Consider the following 17,896-nt stretch of genomic DNA (forward strand, 5'->3'; position numbering starts at 1 on the left):
CCACTAACCGTTCTCTTTCCGCCTACAGACTCATTCCAGCCTTTGACCCAGTGATCGACACCAGAACCAGACTCACTTTTGAGGAACGAGGGCTTCTACAATAAATTTTGTAATCTAAGTCTCTCTGTTGTGGTGATTTTGGTCCAGAGTTGAAGGGGTTCGTTACAAAAAGGGGTTGACTCCAAAAGTTCATTACTTGTAGTTCCAGTGATGTCTTCATGAAAGGCTCATTAAAATCTGTGCAGTAGTTCATGAGTAATGTACCAGACAGAGTAGTCACTAGTTAAAGCCAAAGTTTTAGGCAAAAGAGAAAAAAAATGTATGTATAGTGCCCAGGCTGTGTGTTGGGGACAATGCTCCGATATTACACAAAATGTTAGATTAATTTTAGATTAATATCTGTAATCTTGACCAATACACATCCTCAGTACTGGGTTACATTAGTACATGTACTGACACAGTCTCCACTAACAGAAATGTTAAAAGCTACCCAAACAGAAAACCTTGGCTGAATGCAGAGGTGCGCACCCTGCTGGAAGCCAGGAACACTGCCTTCAGGTCTGGAAACTCAGAGGAGCTGAGTAGGACAAGAAAAGAGCTGGTTGCTGGTATTAAGAGGGCCAAGGCCACATATGCAAAGAGGATCGAGGGTCAATTCATCTCACAAGACCCTCGGAGCATGTGGAGGGGCATTAAGTGCATAACAGATTATAAAGGAAGGAGTGAACAATGCCCCAAAGACCCATCTCTGCCTGATGCCCTCAACAAGTTCTATGCACGCTTTGAAGACCCGAACAGACCACCCAGCACCAGACTCACCTCGCCACCGGATGAAGAGCATCTCAGCGTGACCTCAGCAGAAGTAAGGAGTACCTTCAGGAGGATTAATCCGCACAAAGCAACTGGCCAGACAACATCCCCGGAAAAGTGTTGAAGGAATGTGCTGATCAGCTCTGTGAGGTGCTGGCAGACATCTTTAACACCTCACTTACCCTGGAGACAGTTCCCACCTGCCTGAAGACTGCCACCATCATCCCAGTCCCAAAAAGCTCTACAGTGACTGGTCTGAATGACTATCGGCCAGTGGCCCTCACCCCGATAGTCGCTAAATGCTTCGAAAAACTGGTCATGACTCACATCAAAACAACCATCAACATCAACGAGGACCCTCATCAGTATGCATACCGTGAGAACCGATCAACAGAGGATGCAATCTCCTCTGTGGTCCACACTGCGCTCAACCACCTGGAGCAGAAAAACTCGTACGTCCGTATGCTCTTTGTGGACTTCACATCCGCCTTCAACACCATGATCCCCCAAACCCTGATGGACAAACTATCCACACTAGGACTAAGCCCCTCCATCTGCAACTGGGTACTAGACTTTTTAACAAACAGACCACAGTTAGTGAGGATCCACAACCTCTCCTCCTCCACCATAACCCTCAGCACTGGCTCTCCTCAGGGATGTGTGTTGAGCCCCCTCCTGTTTACTCTGCTCACATATGATTGTGCAGCTACCCATCCAGGCTGTCACATTGTAAAGTTTGCAGATGATACAGTGGTGGTGGGATGCATCACAAACAATGATGAGTCCAGCTACAGGCAAGAGGTGGAACACCTGGAGAGCTGGTGCAGAGAGAATAACCTTCACATCAATGTGAAGAAGACAAAGGAGATGATTGTGGACTTCAGAAGGAACAAAAACACCTACACCCCCCTGAACATAAGAGGATCTGCGGTGGAAGTGGTCTCCAGCTACAAGTACTTGGGTGTACACATGAATGACAACCTCAGCTGGAGCAACAACACCACCAGCCTGATCAAGAAAGCTCATCAGAGACTCTACTTCCTCAGACGGCTGAGGCGAGCTGGTCTGGGAAGCTCAGTCCTCACCTCCTTCTACAGGTGTGCAGTGGAGAGCATCCTGTGCTCGAGCATCAATGTGTGGCATGGAGGCTGCACAGCTGCAGAAAGAAAAGCTTTGCAGAGAGTGGTGAAGGCTGCACAGAAATCTGTTGGAATCAGTCTCCCCACCATCACAGACATCTACACCTCCAGATGCAGGAAGAGGGCCACCTGCATCATGAAGGACCCCACCCACCCAGCACACACACTTTTTGCCCCACTCCCCTCAGGAAGGAGGTTAAGGAGCATTAAGTGTAGAACCACTAGACTGAGGAACAGCTTCTACCCTGAGGCTGTTAGACTCATGAATCTCTAACTAGAATAATCACTGTGAAAAACCATATCATGTTGCTGCTGATCTGTTTCATGTTGCTGCTGATCTGTTTCAATGTTGATGTGTTCATGCGTGCACATCTGCTCACAGACTCATGTTCATGTTTGTGCTGATGTTCAATGTTTTATGTTATGAGTGCTTAGTGTATATTTAGTTGATGTTTTTCTTAGTTCATATCTTAGATGTTATTACTGTTTTTCTTATACATTTTATTATTGGATGTAACTGGGACCCCGTGTACATAATTTCGCTCCACCACATGTACCACATGAGGTGCGAATGACAATAAAGAAACTCTGACTCTGACTCTCTGACTAAAATTGATTGAGTTATAGCCATTTTTTAAACTAAGATCGGTTGGCTGTGGCAGCCATCTTGAATTGGGTTTACTTCATAAGTTAAAGGGTTGTGGATGTTTATCCTATAATTACATTTTGAGTTTTGTTAAAATCCACTCACTGGGTCATGATATATTCAGCTAAGGCTACAAAGAAAAAAACACATACACACATTCGAGCAAAAACATTATCCCTCTTTTGCTGTCAGGTCATAACCATGACTGCAGTTAAACACTTAGTGACCTTCAGAAGGGATTGTTGTTGTAATAAATACGTCATTATGGATTCAAACCTGGAGTAGTATGCAACCGCTTCTTCATAGTCATGTGCTTTAAAAGCTTCATTGCCCTTGTCCTTTTCACGGTTTGCCAGAAGGAGCTTTTCCTGCTGTGACAGCACTGAACACACATCCAACAAGTTCAGTATGTTTCACATTTTGCATGTCCTGTAAACCACATGTGTACTGTAGGTGGTGCAGAGTTCATTACATGAGGAATCCACTTCTTTCTTGATTTTAGGATGTCCCGTGTTTAGAATGGTTGTTGGATCATTTTTGAGTTCATTCCCATCTATTCTGTCACATTCTTTTTCCACATCAAACCTGAAAACAAGAGAAATGGTGGTAAAAAAAATTACAGTAGCCAATAGCAGCACCTGCTGTTAAACCATAAATCACTATAATAAAAGAGGCTTAGCTCAGAACTCAAAAGCCTGTTATTAGTCAAGTCTGCAGCTGTTCTAATTGTGTGTTGCGTCCTTTAAGCATATTAAAGAATCCCTTACTTATCCCATTCTTGATAATCCCGGGGAACAGTGTGTTTCAAGGGATTCTTTCTTTCTTTTGGAGCTGAATTCTGCAATTGTGAAAATATTTTATTCAGGGTTTGAGGGTTTGTCTTTTATGACTCTATTTCCAGTCATGTTCTTACAATGTACATAGTTTAAGATTACCTCACTGAGTGGGACAAAACAATTCGAGCCTCTTACAGGTGGTATTTTTTCTTTCACTGTGACACCAAACATGGACTCCTCTTTAAGCAAAGCTTCAGTTTTCTTGGTTTCTTCTTCCCATTTCTGTAAAAATAAAAGTCATATGCAAAGTGTTTATGAGCCCAGAAACACTGTCACACAGAGCACAAGCTACACACATTGCTGAGTACCTTACCTTTAGTTCACCAGTGATTTGGCTCCAGTCATCTTTAGAGAAGCTGGCTGCTGTAGCTGCAGGGCTTTCCTTCCTGAGAGCTCTGCTTCTAGGGTTCAGCTTCTCCAAGTGACTCTCACAGAACGTAATCAGATGAGGATAAATGCCTTCCTTACCAGACCTTCACACAAAATACAGTCAAAAAAATATTTTACCAGGTGTCAAATTCACTAATGTTTTCAGCCAAGTTTCATAGTGAAAAACACTTTATAACCTTTGAGTGTACACTGACTGGACCCAGAGAAAACTTCATTACAGTAGATGTCTATCAGAAAATGCTATCACTAAATTAAAAAATATCTTCCGTTAAGATTTTTCTTGTTTCACAAAGGAATGCAGCACAAAATAGCATATTTAATTTTACTTCCTCACAAATAGATCACCTTGTTATTATTAAAACTTCAACACAAGACTTACTTGATAAAATTGCTCCTCTGAAATAGAAAATAATTAGTCAGAGGAAGCTGGCTCGTTTGTTTATTTCAAAGCTAGACACCTTAAAACAAGCAGCTAGACAGATGGTAAGAGAATAATACTCCACCATGGAGGGATTTTATTGAACCTGCAGAGATAATCTACCAACATACAAGGCAGCTCTTCACAGAGCTGCTCTGACACTGTCTACTTTTAAAACCAGGCTTCATGCCTTCATTGGTGATAAATCCTATAGTTAGGGTTGGCTTGGGTTTCCTATACTATCCCTTAGTTATGCTCCTATGGGCTTATGCTGCTGGAGGACAAACTGACCCCATTCCCTCATCTGTTTTACTCTCTCTACTCTTCATGGTTGTGCATGTAATTATTTCAATTATTAATCTGTTTTTTTTCCCTTCTCGTGGAAACTAAACCTGGACCAATCCTTTCATGTTTGTGTCTCTTTTCTATCCTCTCAACCCCCAGAGATGGTTGCCCATCCTGAGCTTGGTTCTGTTGGGAGGTTTTCTCCTTTCGTTGCGGCAAAGATTCAACCTAATCTGCTTGCTTCCTTAGATTTATAATGTTCCTTAGATTTTCTAATGCAGCACATGTGATGGTACTGTCCTATAAACAGTGAAATGACTGCACTTGGATTTGAATCTTAAATGGATAAGCTGTGCCCTGAGATGACTTGTTGTGAATTGGTGCAATAGTAAATTTATATCCAAAACGGATTGAATGGATGGATATACAGTATGTACACTACAGTAATCTTTATGCATATATCCTTGCTGCCTTTATCTGTAATTTAAAATTTAAATGAATAGTTTTTAAAGTTTGCATCTTCATTCTTTGATGAAGCCCATGAGCATGCATCAGGATATCGTCATCCTTCTATGAACCTGATTTCAGTCTCTAATGACTCTTGCATGACAAAAGAAGGACACCTATTTCTTAGTATTTTTATAATATTCTGTTATCTCACATAGCTCGTGTTGGTATTTTTTTGTAAATATTAAATATATTATAAGTTTTAAAAGTAGAAAATATTAAACTCTTAAATATCTGTTATACTTGTGCTTCCCCCACATTTTCCATTATAAAGTTCCATAATTTTCTAGACTCATATTTTTTAAAACCTTTGTGGGTTTTTGAACCTTTCCTGGCATTAAAAATCTTTAAATGCCCTGTGAATGTTTGTACGGTGTTGTTTTATGTTTGTCTACTTATAATAACAATTTATGGTCAAAGAAAATCCTTTGTACGCTGTAAAGCCGGCCAACCTTGTGAGACAAATGTTGTATTTTGTAACATGCATGATTTTGTTTCCGGAGGACAATAGAAAAGTAGAAAAATAATTGCAGAGATGCTTATAGATAATGTAGAAAATATTTCCAAGCTTTTATTCTTTTTGTAGTTTAGCATGATCAATCAAAAAAATTCTGAAATTGTCTTTGAATATCAGAAATACAATTTGTAAACTGGCACAAGTGGTAAACTGTTTGTCAACCCAAATATACAAAATATGGATATATTTTTGCTTTGCTTTATGTTCTGAATCTGGAATCATTGACTCAGTAGGCAAATAAAAGCTTTTGCTTATTTTAGACAAAACATGTAGATTTTTCATTTTTCATTTAGCCTTTATTTATCCAGGTTAGTCTCATTGAGCCACGAGAACTCATTTTCAAGAGAGACCTGTTTAGGGAGCACATGGTGGGGGTTAAGGGCCTTGCTCATGGGCCCAGAGTGGGGCGAATGAGGGTGGGGGTTAAGTGTGGGTGTTTCACCTACCCCACCCACAATTTTTGATGTTGTCGGGGCCGGGGCAGATATCTATGATCATAATGTTTAGTTTAGACTTTAGTCATTTAAAGTTTTATGATTAAAAAGCTGAGTTCAATAGACTAATTTAAATTTTGTGGCTGAACCCTTAAAACCCAGGCTTGATGTGGTAATTGAACCAAAATGCTGATGTGGATTCTCCGTCAATATAATAATTGCATTTTTTTTGGATTTAACTGAACCAAAAGTGAAAATCATGATGAACACCTTTCATGTGCAAAAAATGTGAAAACAGCTATTTTAAATTGTTGAACTCCATCTTTTAGAAAAGGGTAGCACAGTGGCTCAGTTGGTAGAGCTGTTGTTGCTCAGAGAGAAGGTTGCCGGTTCAAATCCCGACCCAGGATCTTTTTGGGTGGAGTTTCCATGATCTCTCAGTGCATGCGTGAGTTTTCTCCAGTTACTCCAGTTTCCTCTCACAGACCAAAATGATTGGTAACTCTAAATTGTCTCTAGGTGTGAGTGAGAGAGTGAATGGCTGTTTGTCTCATTTGTCTCTATGTGTCCCTGTGATGGACTGGAGACCTGTCCTGGATGTCCCCCACCTCTCGCACAGTGATAGTTGGACATGGGCACCAGTGACCCCCGCCACCCAAAAGGAAGAAGCGGGTAAAGATAATGGATGTATGAATGGAAACTCCACACTTTTCATACTATGTGTGAACGCTGTGTACTACAAACTAACATTTTTTGAAACAAGTTTTATAAAAATGTGCTTTTAAAATGTAGTTTTTTTTTTATCATAATCTTTATTACTATTATTTATCTTCATTCACACTAATAATTTAAAGGAAAATGATAATAAATGATAAATAATTATAAAACTTTTATTACCTTACAACTTGAAGTATAAAATATTTACCTGAGTACTCTCAACATCTTCTCCACATATTTTACATCTTTGCATTTTTCAATGTAATCGTAGTCCAGGTGCTCCACAGGAACCTTCCCACAGGGGTCAGAGGTCGAGCTTTGAAGAGAGTCTGTACCCATCTCCATCTGCGTATCCATCATGGCTGAGAAGAAAGTGCTCCTGCACTCAGTCGGCGTGAAGAAATAATCAAAACGTTAATACAGAACAACAAAGTCCATGCTCAATAATCCAGGTATACAATCCAACAATTTTCAGTCAGACCCTTTCCAAAAAAACAGCATCAAGGAAATCTGGGCTTCCATAACTCCCAGTCAATGCCACAGGCTGATTGCCTCAATGTCACGTCGCATCGAGGCAGGGATTAAGGTAAAGGGATTCCCAACCAAGTATTGAAGACTGACATATCGCTTTGAAAGTACCATATTTTGATTGATTTGTTGTGATCCTAATTTCTTTATTTTTTTCTGCCAAAACTGAGAAGTGCGAGCTGATTTCTTCACAATATTCAATTTTTTTGAAATCCTGTTTTCATGGGTTTCATGAGCTGGAAGCCTAAATTATATAAAAATAAACAAATAAATACTTGAAATTGTTTAAATTGTGGGCCCTGAATCTATCATCTTTTAAACATTAACTTTTTGAATGGAATTATGGAAGTTAAACAACTTTTCCATGAAATTCTAATTTTTTGGAAAGGGTATGTTCTGCAAAAATGCAGTGTAAAGGTTGGGTGCTGTAAAAGTTGAAACCAAGCTGTTAAGCATTTAGCTTTAGCTAAATGAAGTAAAAGCCAAAATAGCAACGGGCTAGTTAAAAGCCAAAAGTATAAAAATGCTAGCTAATAGGTAAAGTAGCTAGAAGCTAAACCTAGCTAAAATGATCCAAACAGTAGTAAAAATGTTAAGTAGCATAAGACAATATTCAAGCAAGTAAAGTGAAGCAGATTAATAGACATATTTTAATCCCCATCAGCAGATTTCAAAGTGAATGAACTGATCACACAATGTATTTCTACGTGGAAAGTATTTGTCAATAAAGATACATAAAATATTTCGAAAAGTATTACAAGTTACAAAACCTATCTGAATGAGCTGAATGTTTTGATCGTTATGGTTAAAATAGCACAAAGTGTGCATAAGTAGTTAGATTGCAAAAATAAAATAATAAATAAAAAAAATAGAGGAAAAAGTAGACCATCTTCTTTAGCTTCAGCTAGCGTTACCTCGACCCACAATAATGAAAAGAATGTGGCGTTATTTGATGGCAGTACAAAGAAAAAATACAATTTCAGTGTCTGTCTCAACTAGTGAACTCCTGAATAATTTACAGAAACGCAGCAAATATTTGAGTCAAATAATCTACTTCGGACCCACCTGCTTCCGACTACCTTAACAGTCGTTTGTAACTTGTTGCTATGGTTACCACGGACGGAAGCCCAGCAGAGCTGAGGCGGAAGCACGTGACACAGTCCACACGGCTCCAGATTTGAACACTGTTTGTACTAAGCGAGCGTGGAAGGGATGGAAGCACAAGCCAAGAGGGTGTAAACTGGGCCTGGAACCGAACCTGAGGCAAGAACCGAACCGGCAGAGTCCACGACCTCTAGTCGCGGTGAGTTTTACCTTAAGACACGGTTTAAATGTTGGCTGTTACGTTAGCTAGTTGTGTCAAGTGTGTTTTTTGAAAACACGGTCTAAATGTGGCGATTAATTAAATTATTTGAACATTTTATTTTCGCTTGTGTTGCCGTTAGACCTTATAGTTCCCAGGTGTCTTCGACTCGTGCTAATTTTTGACGTCAAAGTCCGGCGCAGGTCCTTTTGTTGATTTTATGTAAAAAAAAGAAATGAAATAAATACATATATGTATTGTGAAAAACGTGATTTGTTTGCTAACAAAGCTGGCGGTCTTTTGCTGGTTTTGGCGGTTACAGCTTCCTTTCTAGCTGCAGAGCGCACGCGACAGGAGATTTAACCCAGCGCGAGGAACCAGCTGACCCAGTTTGTGTCAGCAGCTGCTTAGATGGAGACAATTACAATTATATGTAGAAAACATTATATGTTCTGCTGAACTTTTTACAGAACCACAGGATAGAAACTAATCTTGAAATAAACAAGTTTATGTTGCACTGTGAATTTTTTTTGTATTTTTAAGTGCCGAGACAAAAAAAGAAAAAATATATATTTTGGGGAAACGGACATGATATATCATCAAATGAAGGCCACACACACACACACACACACACACACACCTGCATTTATATCTCAAGAGCTTTACCTCTGTCTCACCCCAAACCAAAAAAAATAAAAATAAAATAACATTAATTAAAAAGGAGACTAACATAGTTACCAACAAAAAGTAACAAACTCATTTTTTTTTAAACATTGCTACTACTAATGGTATATAAAACTGCAAGAAAAGTAATTATAGTAATACATTTTGTCTACTTTGTTGCTGTCGGAGGAATACGTTTTTTAAACTGACAGCTTCAGAGAATCTAAGGGAATTTATTTTCCTAAAATAATATATCAAGGACTTCAAAATTCATCAATACAGCCTCAAATGGTAAATGGACTGTAGTGTCTTTCTTTCTTATTTCAAGATACTCGAAGCGCTTTACACTACAATCTGTGCCTCATTTACCCATTCATTCATACATTCTACTAGATCTCTACAAAGATAATTGAACACATCATTCTAAAGAAACTAATCAGAGCTTTAGATCACATTCATACACTGATGGGACACACATCAGAGGCTATGAGGGGTTCAGTGTCTTGCCCTGAGACACTTCGGCATGTGGCTGCTGGTGGATTCAAACCCCCAACTCTGGCATTGGAGGACGACTGCTCTAACCACTCAGCCACAGCCGCCCCAAATGAAATATTCAATCTCGTTAAGCTTAAACAAATACTTTCTATCACAAAGCAAAGATGTTGATCGATGCAATATTTTCTTTCCACATCAAATATATTCTTAACATGTCTAAAAATATATTTATTTTTGGAATGAGTTCTTTAATTTTCACCCACAACATCAGAAATTTTTCTAAAATATGATTTCCAATGCTTTGTTTTAGATGTAACAAAAGCCGGGGTTAGATTACAAGATGACTCAAAACACCCGTCACAGATGTCAAATGAAGGTTTATTTGAGCAATTTTAGATTTACTAATGTAATGTGCTCCTTGTAATATTTTAAGTTTTATCAATACTTTTTAAAAGTCCTAGCTCATAATAAATTCTTTATAAATGAGAATTTTTTTTTTCTTTTTTGTGTGTGAAGTGTTTAGGATGTCAGTCTTTTATGCAAGACCTTCTAGTTTTTACATTCTTATAGGAATACATTGCTGTATGTTTTTACAACTGCATGTTTCAAAACATTAAGTCGAGTGTGTCCACTACATGTAAAGCTCATTTCTACACTAAAGCACTTGACCCAGTATGTTGAGAAATGTTCATTTTTGGTGGAGCTGAAGACTCGCTGCACTGTCACTCTAAAAAACTGCATAAACCAAGTGGAGAACATGCAACAAGCTATTAGCTCAACAGTAAATTCTAATTTAAGTGTGAACATATTCTTATGGAAAGTTGATCTTTTTTTAGTACAGAATTTAAGCTGTGTACATGATGCATTTAAAATTATTGAACATAATAATAAATGCAACCTGAGTATATTTAGTCGCATTCTACTTTGTAAGGTTTTTGTCTTCTTCTGATATTGCAAGTATTTGGACAGAAACCCATGAACAGTTAAACATTGGCCTCATGTCACCAGACCTCATGTCGTGTGTTTCATGGCTGTAGGTGGAGACCACAACTTTGGGAATCACTGAACTAGTACATGTTGTTTTTAGTCAAAGTTACAAGGTGCCACAAAAAACAAAGTTTAAGAGCTACAGGTTGCAGACCTTGCTCTGCTCTTTATAATAGAGTTTAACACCTTGGAAATAAAATGTAATGCTCAAATTGTAAGCTAACCTTTACCAAATCAATGGAAATGTTAACCAAACTATTTGTTGCTGCTCTGGTCTTTTTGAACATCAACATTCTTGTTTTACTTTTTTTGTCATCCTCAGGTCCCCTGAAGTTTTTGTGTGGAGCTCTGCGGTTACACAGGAGGGTCATGCCGAGTACAACCGAGTCTAATGTCCCCCTGCATCGCTATAAAGCCAAGCACTGTTACAATGACTGCACCGACAGCGGGTACTCGGGTTTGTTCCAGAGCCCAGGGAGCACCACTGGAGTCTCCTTTACATCAACATCTCCAGCAGAATTCATTGAAACTCCTAAAGAAAACCTTAAGCTTATTGCCTCTCCTAAAGAGAGAGTCGGAGACTCCAGGGAAGTACCACAGTCATCTGCCATCAGCTGGTGTGAAACTCCAAAAGTATATAAAAGAGATGCTTCGCTGCGACACAGACTTGTATTCTGCAAACCCACTACAGTCAGTGGTGCACAATCACCTTCTACCTCAAATACTGAATCCACCTGTGGTGTCAGGTCTGAACAGTGGCTCAGTGCATCCTTTGACTCATTAGACCTTCTGACTGTCGGGGCATCGAACACTGTAAAACTGGACCAGGATCTGTCTCTTTCCGTCAGGAAACGCCATCTCTTCACACAAGTGAGGACCTCCACTGTAAAAGATGGCAGACTCGACATTTGTAACCTGTCCTCCTTTGAAAGAAGTGTTTCCCTCACAGAGACAGAATTCAGTGGAGACGTTTCAGCCTCCGATCATCTGGATCCAAATGCTCCAGGGTTGCTGCCTGTTATACCGCTAGAAAGCAGTGTCACTAATATCCTCTATGACTGCGCACGTGGTTTCTGCACACCAACGTTGGCACAAACGCCCAAATACATCAGGTAAATGTGAGGTTCTTTATACTATCAAACTTTTCTGTGACCATTTTAGTTATAAAACAAGCAACATGTTACAAATATAATACAAAATATACTTATCAAGAAAATTAAACTACAACACAGTTGGGTAGTCACGTCACTAACTTTGACAATGACACAAAGCAAGAAAAGTGAAAATACTGAGCCTTAGTTAAAATTCTTTATTGAATCTTGAGCATGGGAGTGGTGGCGCAGAGGCTAGAGAAGGTGGGCCTGTGATTGGAAGATCGCCGATTCAACTCCCGGTACCAACATCAAAAATATGGATGGGAAAGGTGAAGCACCCACACCTGCCTCCACCCTTATTTGCCCCACTCTGAACCCTTGAGCAAGGTTTTTAACCCCCACCATCTGCTCCCCCAGGCACCCTGGATGGCAGCTCTCTGCTCCACACAGAGGGCTGTGGTAGCTCGGTGTCTGTGGTTGTGTCAGGAAGGACATCCAGCGTAAAAATATTTGCCAAGTCTTTGTGCAAGTTAGTTCACTGTGTCGACCCCTGAAGAAGGAGCAGCTGAAAAAAGAAAAAAAAAACTTAATCTTGAGATAATTGTATTTTTTTTAATATATAAAAAACTAAAAATCAATAATTTTCCCAAAATTTGTATAATCAAATACTAAAACTTATGACTGATTTAGATGATTGAGTTTTAAGGCTTTACTATGATCATCATCCTTCTTTACCTGCTTTTTCCTTTTCGGGTCACTGGTGCCCATATCCAGCAGTCACTGTGCGAGAGGCGGGGGACACCCTGGACAGGTCTCCAGTCCATCACAGAGACACAAATGAGACAACCATTCACTCTCTCACTCACACCTAGAGACAATTTAGAGTTACCAGTCAGACTAACATGCATGTTTTTGGTCTGTGGGAGGAAACTGGAGTACTCAGAGAAAACCCACGCATGCACGGAGAGAACATGCGAACTCCACCCAGAAAGGACCCCCGGACCGGGATGTGAACCAGGGCGACCTGCTCACTGAGAGGCAGCGGCTCTACCAACTGTACCACCGTGCTGCCTACTTGGAACATGTTAAGCAAAACAAAATTAATAAGTGTGTAGATGGCACGTTCAAAAATGGTAGAAACAACCTTTTTAATCCTACCTCTCTACCATTTGCACACTGATTGTCCCTTTACTTCTTGTTTTATCCCGCCCTATCATATATTAGGATTTGTAACTAATGACCTGTCAGGAAATACACAAACATACTGATACATACACACCTATAGGTCTGCACAATATTTTGACAATTTATCACTGAGCGCAATATCAATATCACAAAGCACTACTTGAAGTGCAGTAAATCGGACTATTACCGGTACATTTAAAGTACATTTATTCATGTTCTACATGCTAATAACATATCTGCTCAATCCAACAATCTCTCACTGGTCTTGATGTCCACAGCTGGTTTAGATGATAATGATAAAGTGGGTAGAGAAGAAAACTGGCTTAAGCACAGCTGATGTCATTTTGATATTAAACGATAACCTCACACGCTGCAAGGGTTTTCTAATCTTGCAGCCCTAATGTATTTCCACACAAACACATGTACAGTATGCACACACATTCAGAACATCATCATACTGAAGTGACATGATGAATGAAATGTTTTTACATGTGCCTTTCCTTGTACCTTTGAAACAGATCTGTGGACAGTGGGTTCAGTTCACTGACTCTTGATAAATCCCAAGACTCCTCGTTGGATCAGGACGGCTCCTTCCAGGAGCTGCTGCTTTCTTCTTCCAGAGGAAACGACGAACCTCAAAGTGTGTCCGTTACTAAACGTCGCTCCCGTTTGCAGCGACAGCATAGACTTTCTACTCTTAAAGAAGGTGGCTCGCAGTCTGACGACAATCCAGTGGAAAAGCCAACCTCTAAGTGCTATGACCATTCTAAAGAAGATGAGGTTTTTGCTGATGACTCTACTCCTTACAGTGCATGGTCTCCTAAATGTTTTAGTAGCTTGACCTTCGCAAAACATGATTATGTTACTCCTCAAGGAGTCCCTACATCCAGACCTGAGAACTCTACACCTAACTGTGCAGGTTCTTCTACTCCTACCATCACTCCTCTCAGAACAACCCCGGTCAACTTGTCTTTGACTCCAGCCTTACAGCTGGTTCATACCATGTGCCAACACAAAGTTCAGATGTTTTCTGGCCAAACTCCAAGCCTGAAGGAAGAGCTGAAGTCAACCATGGCTCTGGCTAAGACTCCGCTTGCCTTCGGGACCACAATGCCATTGGCAGGGCTGATAGGCAGGAAGATGGGCCTGGGGAAGGTGGACATTCTGACTGAGCTGAAGAAGAGAAATCTCAAGCACATCCTGGATATTATATTCAGCGTTTTGAACTCCGAGTGTGTCTACAGGTGATGAATTCATTTTCCCAGTTAACCTGTTTAACGTTTCAATTGGTCTTTTAGACTTTTAGTTTATTTTTATTTATTTTATCCATCGTGTTAAAATCATACCTTACGTTGTTGCTGTAAAGACTAAATGTGTGTAAGGAACAGCCAATACTATTAGTTAGAAACAGTTTCAACTACAGTGTTCTAAAAAGATGAGAGAACTTACATTTTGAATTAACATAAAATAAAATAAGGCTTGATTAATAGTCCCAGGCATGGCCAGAGAGGAATGAAATATTGGGTCTCGTATATCAGTGTGTGTTTGTGAGTTTTGATCATTATTTTGTGTATTTGATAGGTGTGGTCTTGTGTGCAAAAGTTGGAATGAAATTATTCTGCAGAACCATCAGGCTAACCTGAGGAGGACAGAATACCTGAGTGAGGTAGAAGCTGTGCTCGAGGTACATTTCTTCTATTTATTTTTACTGCGTGTAATTTTTGGTCATTATAAAGTCAGATAAATAATAAAAGTTTAATTTTTACAGACAAAACCTTGAACTTTGGTATTAAACCCAATTGTTGACAAAGAAAACATGTTTTCAGGTCTTTTGACGTATCGCCCGCTGCCTTAGAGTTTGATTCTAAGATCAAGTTGTGATGAGAAAGGAGTTGTAAATGACGTAATGCTCAGTCTCATGCAATATTGCTACACGATGGTGCTCAGATTGTGTTGTGAAATGCCTTCAGCTATTATCACACCAAATTTTAGCTTCGTCTGCAAAACTGATTCAATTAGTCATTTTTGTAATTCTTGATTTAAGGCACTTCTAAAAGTAAATCAGTCATAAGCTGTACATCCAATAGTTACTTTCTGACAACATAAATAAATCCATCCTTTGGTTCATGACAAGTTTTGATAATGGACACAAAACTGACTGTACTAATTACCGTACTTTCGATGTATAAGTCGTACATTTTTGCATAAATTAGCATGCCTTGTGACTTATTCAGCGAAGCGACGTATTTGTTTTATTTCCCATATTTATAACCCAATTTTTGACTGATTTCATTCATTCTGACATGAAAAATATTGAACACTACCATTTTCAGCCACTAGAGGGTGGTCGAGTTATATGGCAAGCCAAGTGTCTCACTAATATCCTGATGCATGCTCAATAATCCAGGTAGAAAAATCTAAAAAAGTTAAATCTGGTGAATGTCCAGAGGACCAGATTTAACTTTTTTAGATGTCTCACTAATAGGTAAAAGTGGCTATTAATGAGACACTTTGCTTGCCATACAAAGCCACCTTCATCTCGCTCAGTAACTCTTGGAGCAAATGTCCAATCAGCTGCATTTCACCGCGCTGCCCAGGTGAAATGCAGCTGATTTTAATGTTAAAGTGCATTTATTAAGGAAAAGTTCAACTGAGACACATCTTCACTATAATGTCCAGCAAACAAACATTTGTTCTTAAGTGGTAATCTTGTTCAATTTTATTTTTTTTATTTTTTTGAAGAAACAAAATGTTTATTAGTTTCACTTAGAAAAAAAAAACAATAACATTACAAAATAAAAGTATCATAAATCATAAATTTTTTGCTAAATAAATATCGTTAAGTTCTTGTTAAAGTCTTCCCGTGCACGCTCCCGCAGCCGTCATTCGGCAGCCAATTGATTTTTGGTACAACACCGGCCCACATTTCTGGGTAGTCAGCGGTGATGTATAATACATGCAACTAATATGGCGAAGCGACGTATTTGTTTATTTCCACTTTATTAGACATATTTGGACTGATGCGACTATAGGGCGGTGCGACATGTATAGCGGAAAGTACGGTAGTGCTAGATTTACAACCATATCTTGTAAGTTAGTGCTGAAAATAAGTTAAGGTTGGATTCTAACACACATTTCAATCAGTCAATACAAATTGGCAAAAACAAAAAAATCTTAAAAATGTTTTTCAGTGTCGAGTCAAATCTCATTTCTACAGAGTGATACCAATTCTATGAACACATGCACCGGTAGTTGCATAAATACTCACCCTATAGAGCGACTGTCCTAAATCAACTTGGAGAAAAGATGATGGAAAACTACAAGTCGGGATTTTCATGACTAAACATCCCCAGGAGCTCTGTTTAATCTTTCGTCAGTAAATGGAAGGAATACGAGACGTAAATCTACAAGAGCAGTTCCACTTTTGTTTCACGTACAAGTATTGGAATTGGTACAAAAGAAGAAAAAATAGTCTTCACTTGTGTAACACCTTTTTAACCACATCCCTGCACTTAAATATTTTACTTTATTTCTTTGCATGTCATTTACCTTTTTATTTTCATATGCAGTCTTTGTACTCTGCACGTACTCAGTATATTTTTTCCCAACACCCCAACAATCTTGTTGGAGGCAGCTGAAGACGGCCATCTTGCTCAGGGACTGAGACGCGTTAAAGCTGAAGACTAAACGCAGCAGAACAGCTGTTTACTCTGAACCAGTGCGATGGACTGAACTGGGTGTTCTGCTTGCTTCTCTCACAGGGTGGTGGTGCTGTTCAAGTCTGTGATGCAGAGACCAGAGTTACTCTGTCCAAACGGTCGGCTTTAAAGACCGTTCAGGCCCGGTCCAGAACCTCCAGTTTCTGCACCCCACTGTCTGCAAATAGCACTTTCACCCCATTACAGCACAGCAACAGCAAGCGGGATAAATTTCTGGAGGTGAGTACTTGTTGCTTGATACATTGGTGAATATTTATAAAGTGGGAGGAAATTCAAATGAAGTTTAAAAACCTTTTAGACAGAAGTAATTTGAAGTCACTTTCTTTCAGGTTGCTAAAACCCTCTTCATCGATGAGTGCCTCAAGGCTTGTCCGAGATGTCAGGATCCAGCAAGGTGCCATTCAGTGAAGGGGGAGGGAGTGTGCAGCCGGCCTGACTGTGGCTTTCAGTTCTGTGTTTCATGCTTGTGTGCCTTTCATGGCTCCAGGGAGTGTGGAAGTCGGTCCGGAGGCCGACGCAAGAAGGACAGTTTGCTCCCAGGAAGCGCTCAAAGCAAGCGGAACATTAGGAGACTGTGAACAGAACATTTGTATCGTTCCTGTCTCCTTTGCAAAAGTCACTTTAGCCATTTTTTTTTAAAGGTTGGGCTCGTACATGGACGTGATCTGTGCTTTTCACTTTCTGTTTGCGTTAGTATTTGTACTGTTTTGCAACACGTAGTTCTTAGATGTTTTTAATTAAATGCGTGCATGTGATGTTTGAGCAGCTGCTGTGAGTTTTAGTTGTAGATACTCTTCCCGACACATCCACTGTACAAAATGCTTTTTTGTTGTCCTTGTTTTTTGATGTTTGTGACGTTTTCAGCTTTTACTATTGCTCTTTTAAAATAAAGATTTTTTTATTTTTTATACTTTTTCATTTTGACGTTCTCCACAAATTTCAGTTAACTGTAGTTTGGTGCCCCCTAGCGTCGGGATTAGTTAACTGCAACAGGGCCCAGTTCCAGTATTTATTTTACATTTCATGTTGGTGATGTTGAACATTTCAATGTAATACAGTTTCCACACATATTTTTAGAATAAACTATCTTTGACGTACCAAAGCAGAAATGCAGCTGTTGTAGAGGGGTTTGATCTGTGTCTGGCTCTGTGGTTAAACTTTTACAGCCCTCTTGTGTTTTGAAAATGAGTCCACCTCCATAGCAACCTGGACTGTCTGTAATT

The 17,896-nt window shown here is 39.5% G+C and overlaps 1 protein-coding gene across 1 annotated transcript; it reads left to right on the plus strand.

Moving 5' to 3' along the window:
* The first annotated feature begins 8,412 nt into the window (after positions 1 to 8,412).
* fbxo43 (F-box protein 43) lies at positions 8,413 to 17,251 on the plus strand. The gene is given in 6 exon segments (XM_037676430.1): positions 8,413 to 8,530; positions 10,998 to 11,793; positions 13,473 to 14,198; positions 14,536 to 14,638; positions 16,716 to 16,892; positions 17,003 to 17,251. Coding segments are annotated over 5 exon segments (2,004 nt in total). The 5' UTR covers positions 8,413 to 8,530; positions 10,998 to 11,044.
* The last annotated feature ends 645 nt before the right edge of the window (positions 17,252 to 17,896 follow it).

The sequence above is a fragment of the Nematolebias whitei genome, chromosome 5 (genome assembly GCF_014905685.2).
Source record: "Nematolebias whitei isolate Nwh7 chromosome 5, NemWhi1, whole genome shotgun sequence".
In the NCBI taxonomy this organism is placed as follows: domain Eukaryota; kingdom Metazoa; phylum Chordata; class Actinopteri; order Cyprinodontiformes; family Rivulidae; genus Nematolebias; species Nematolebias whitei.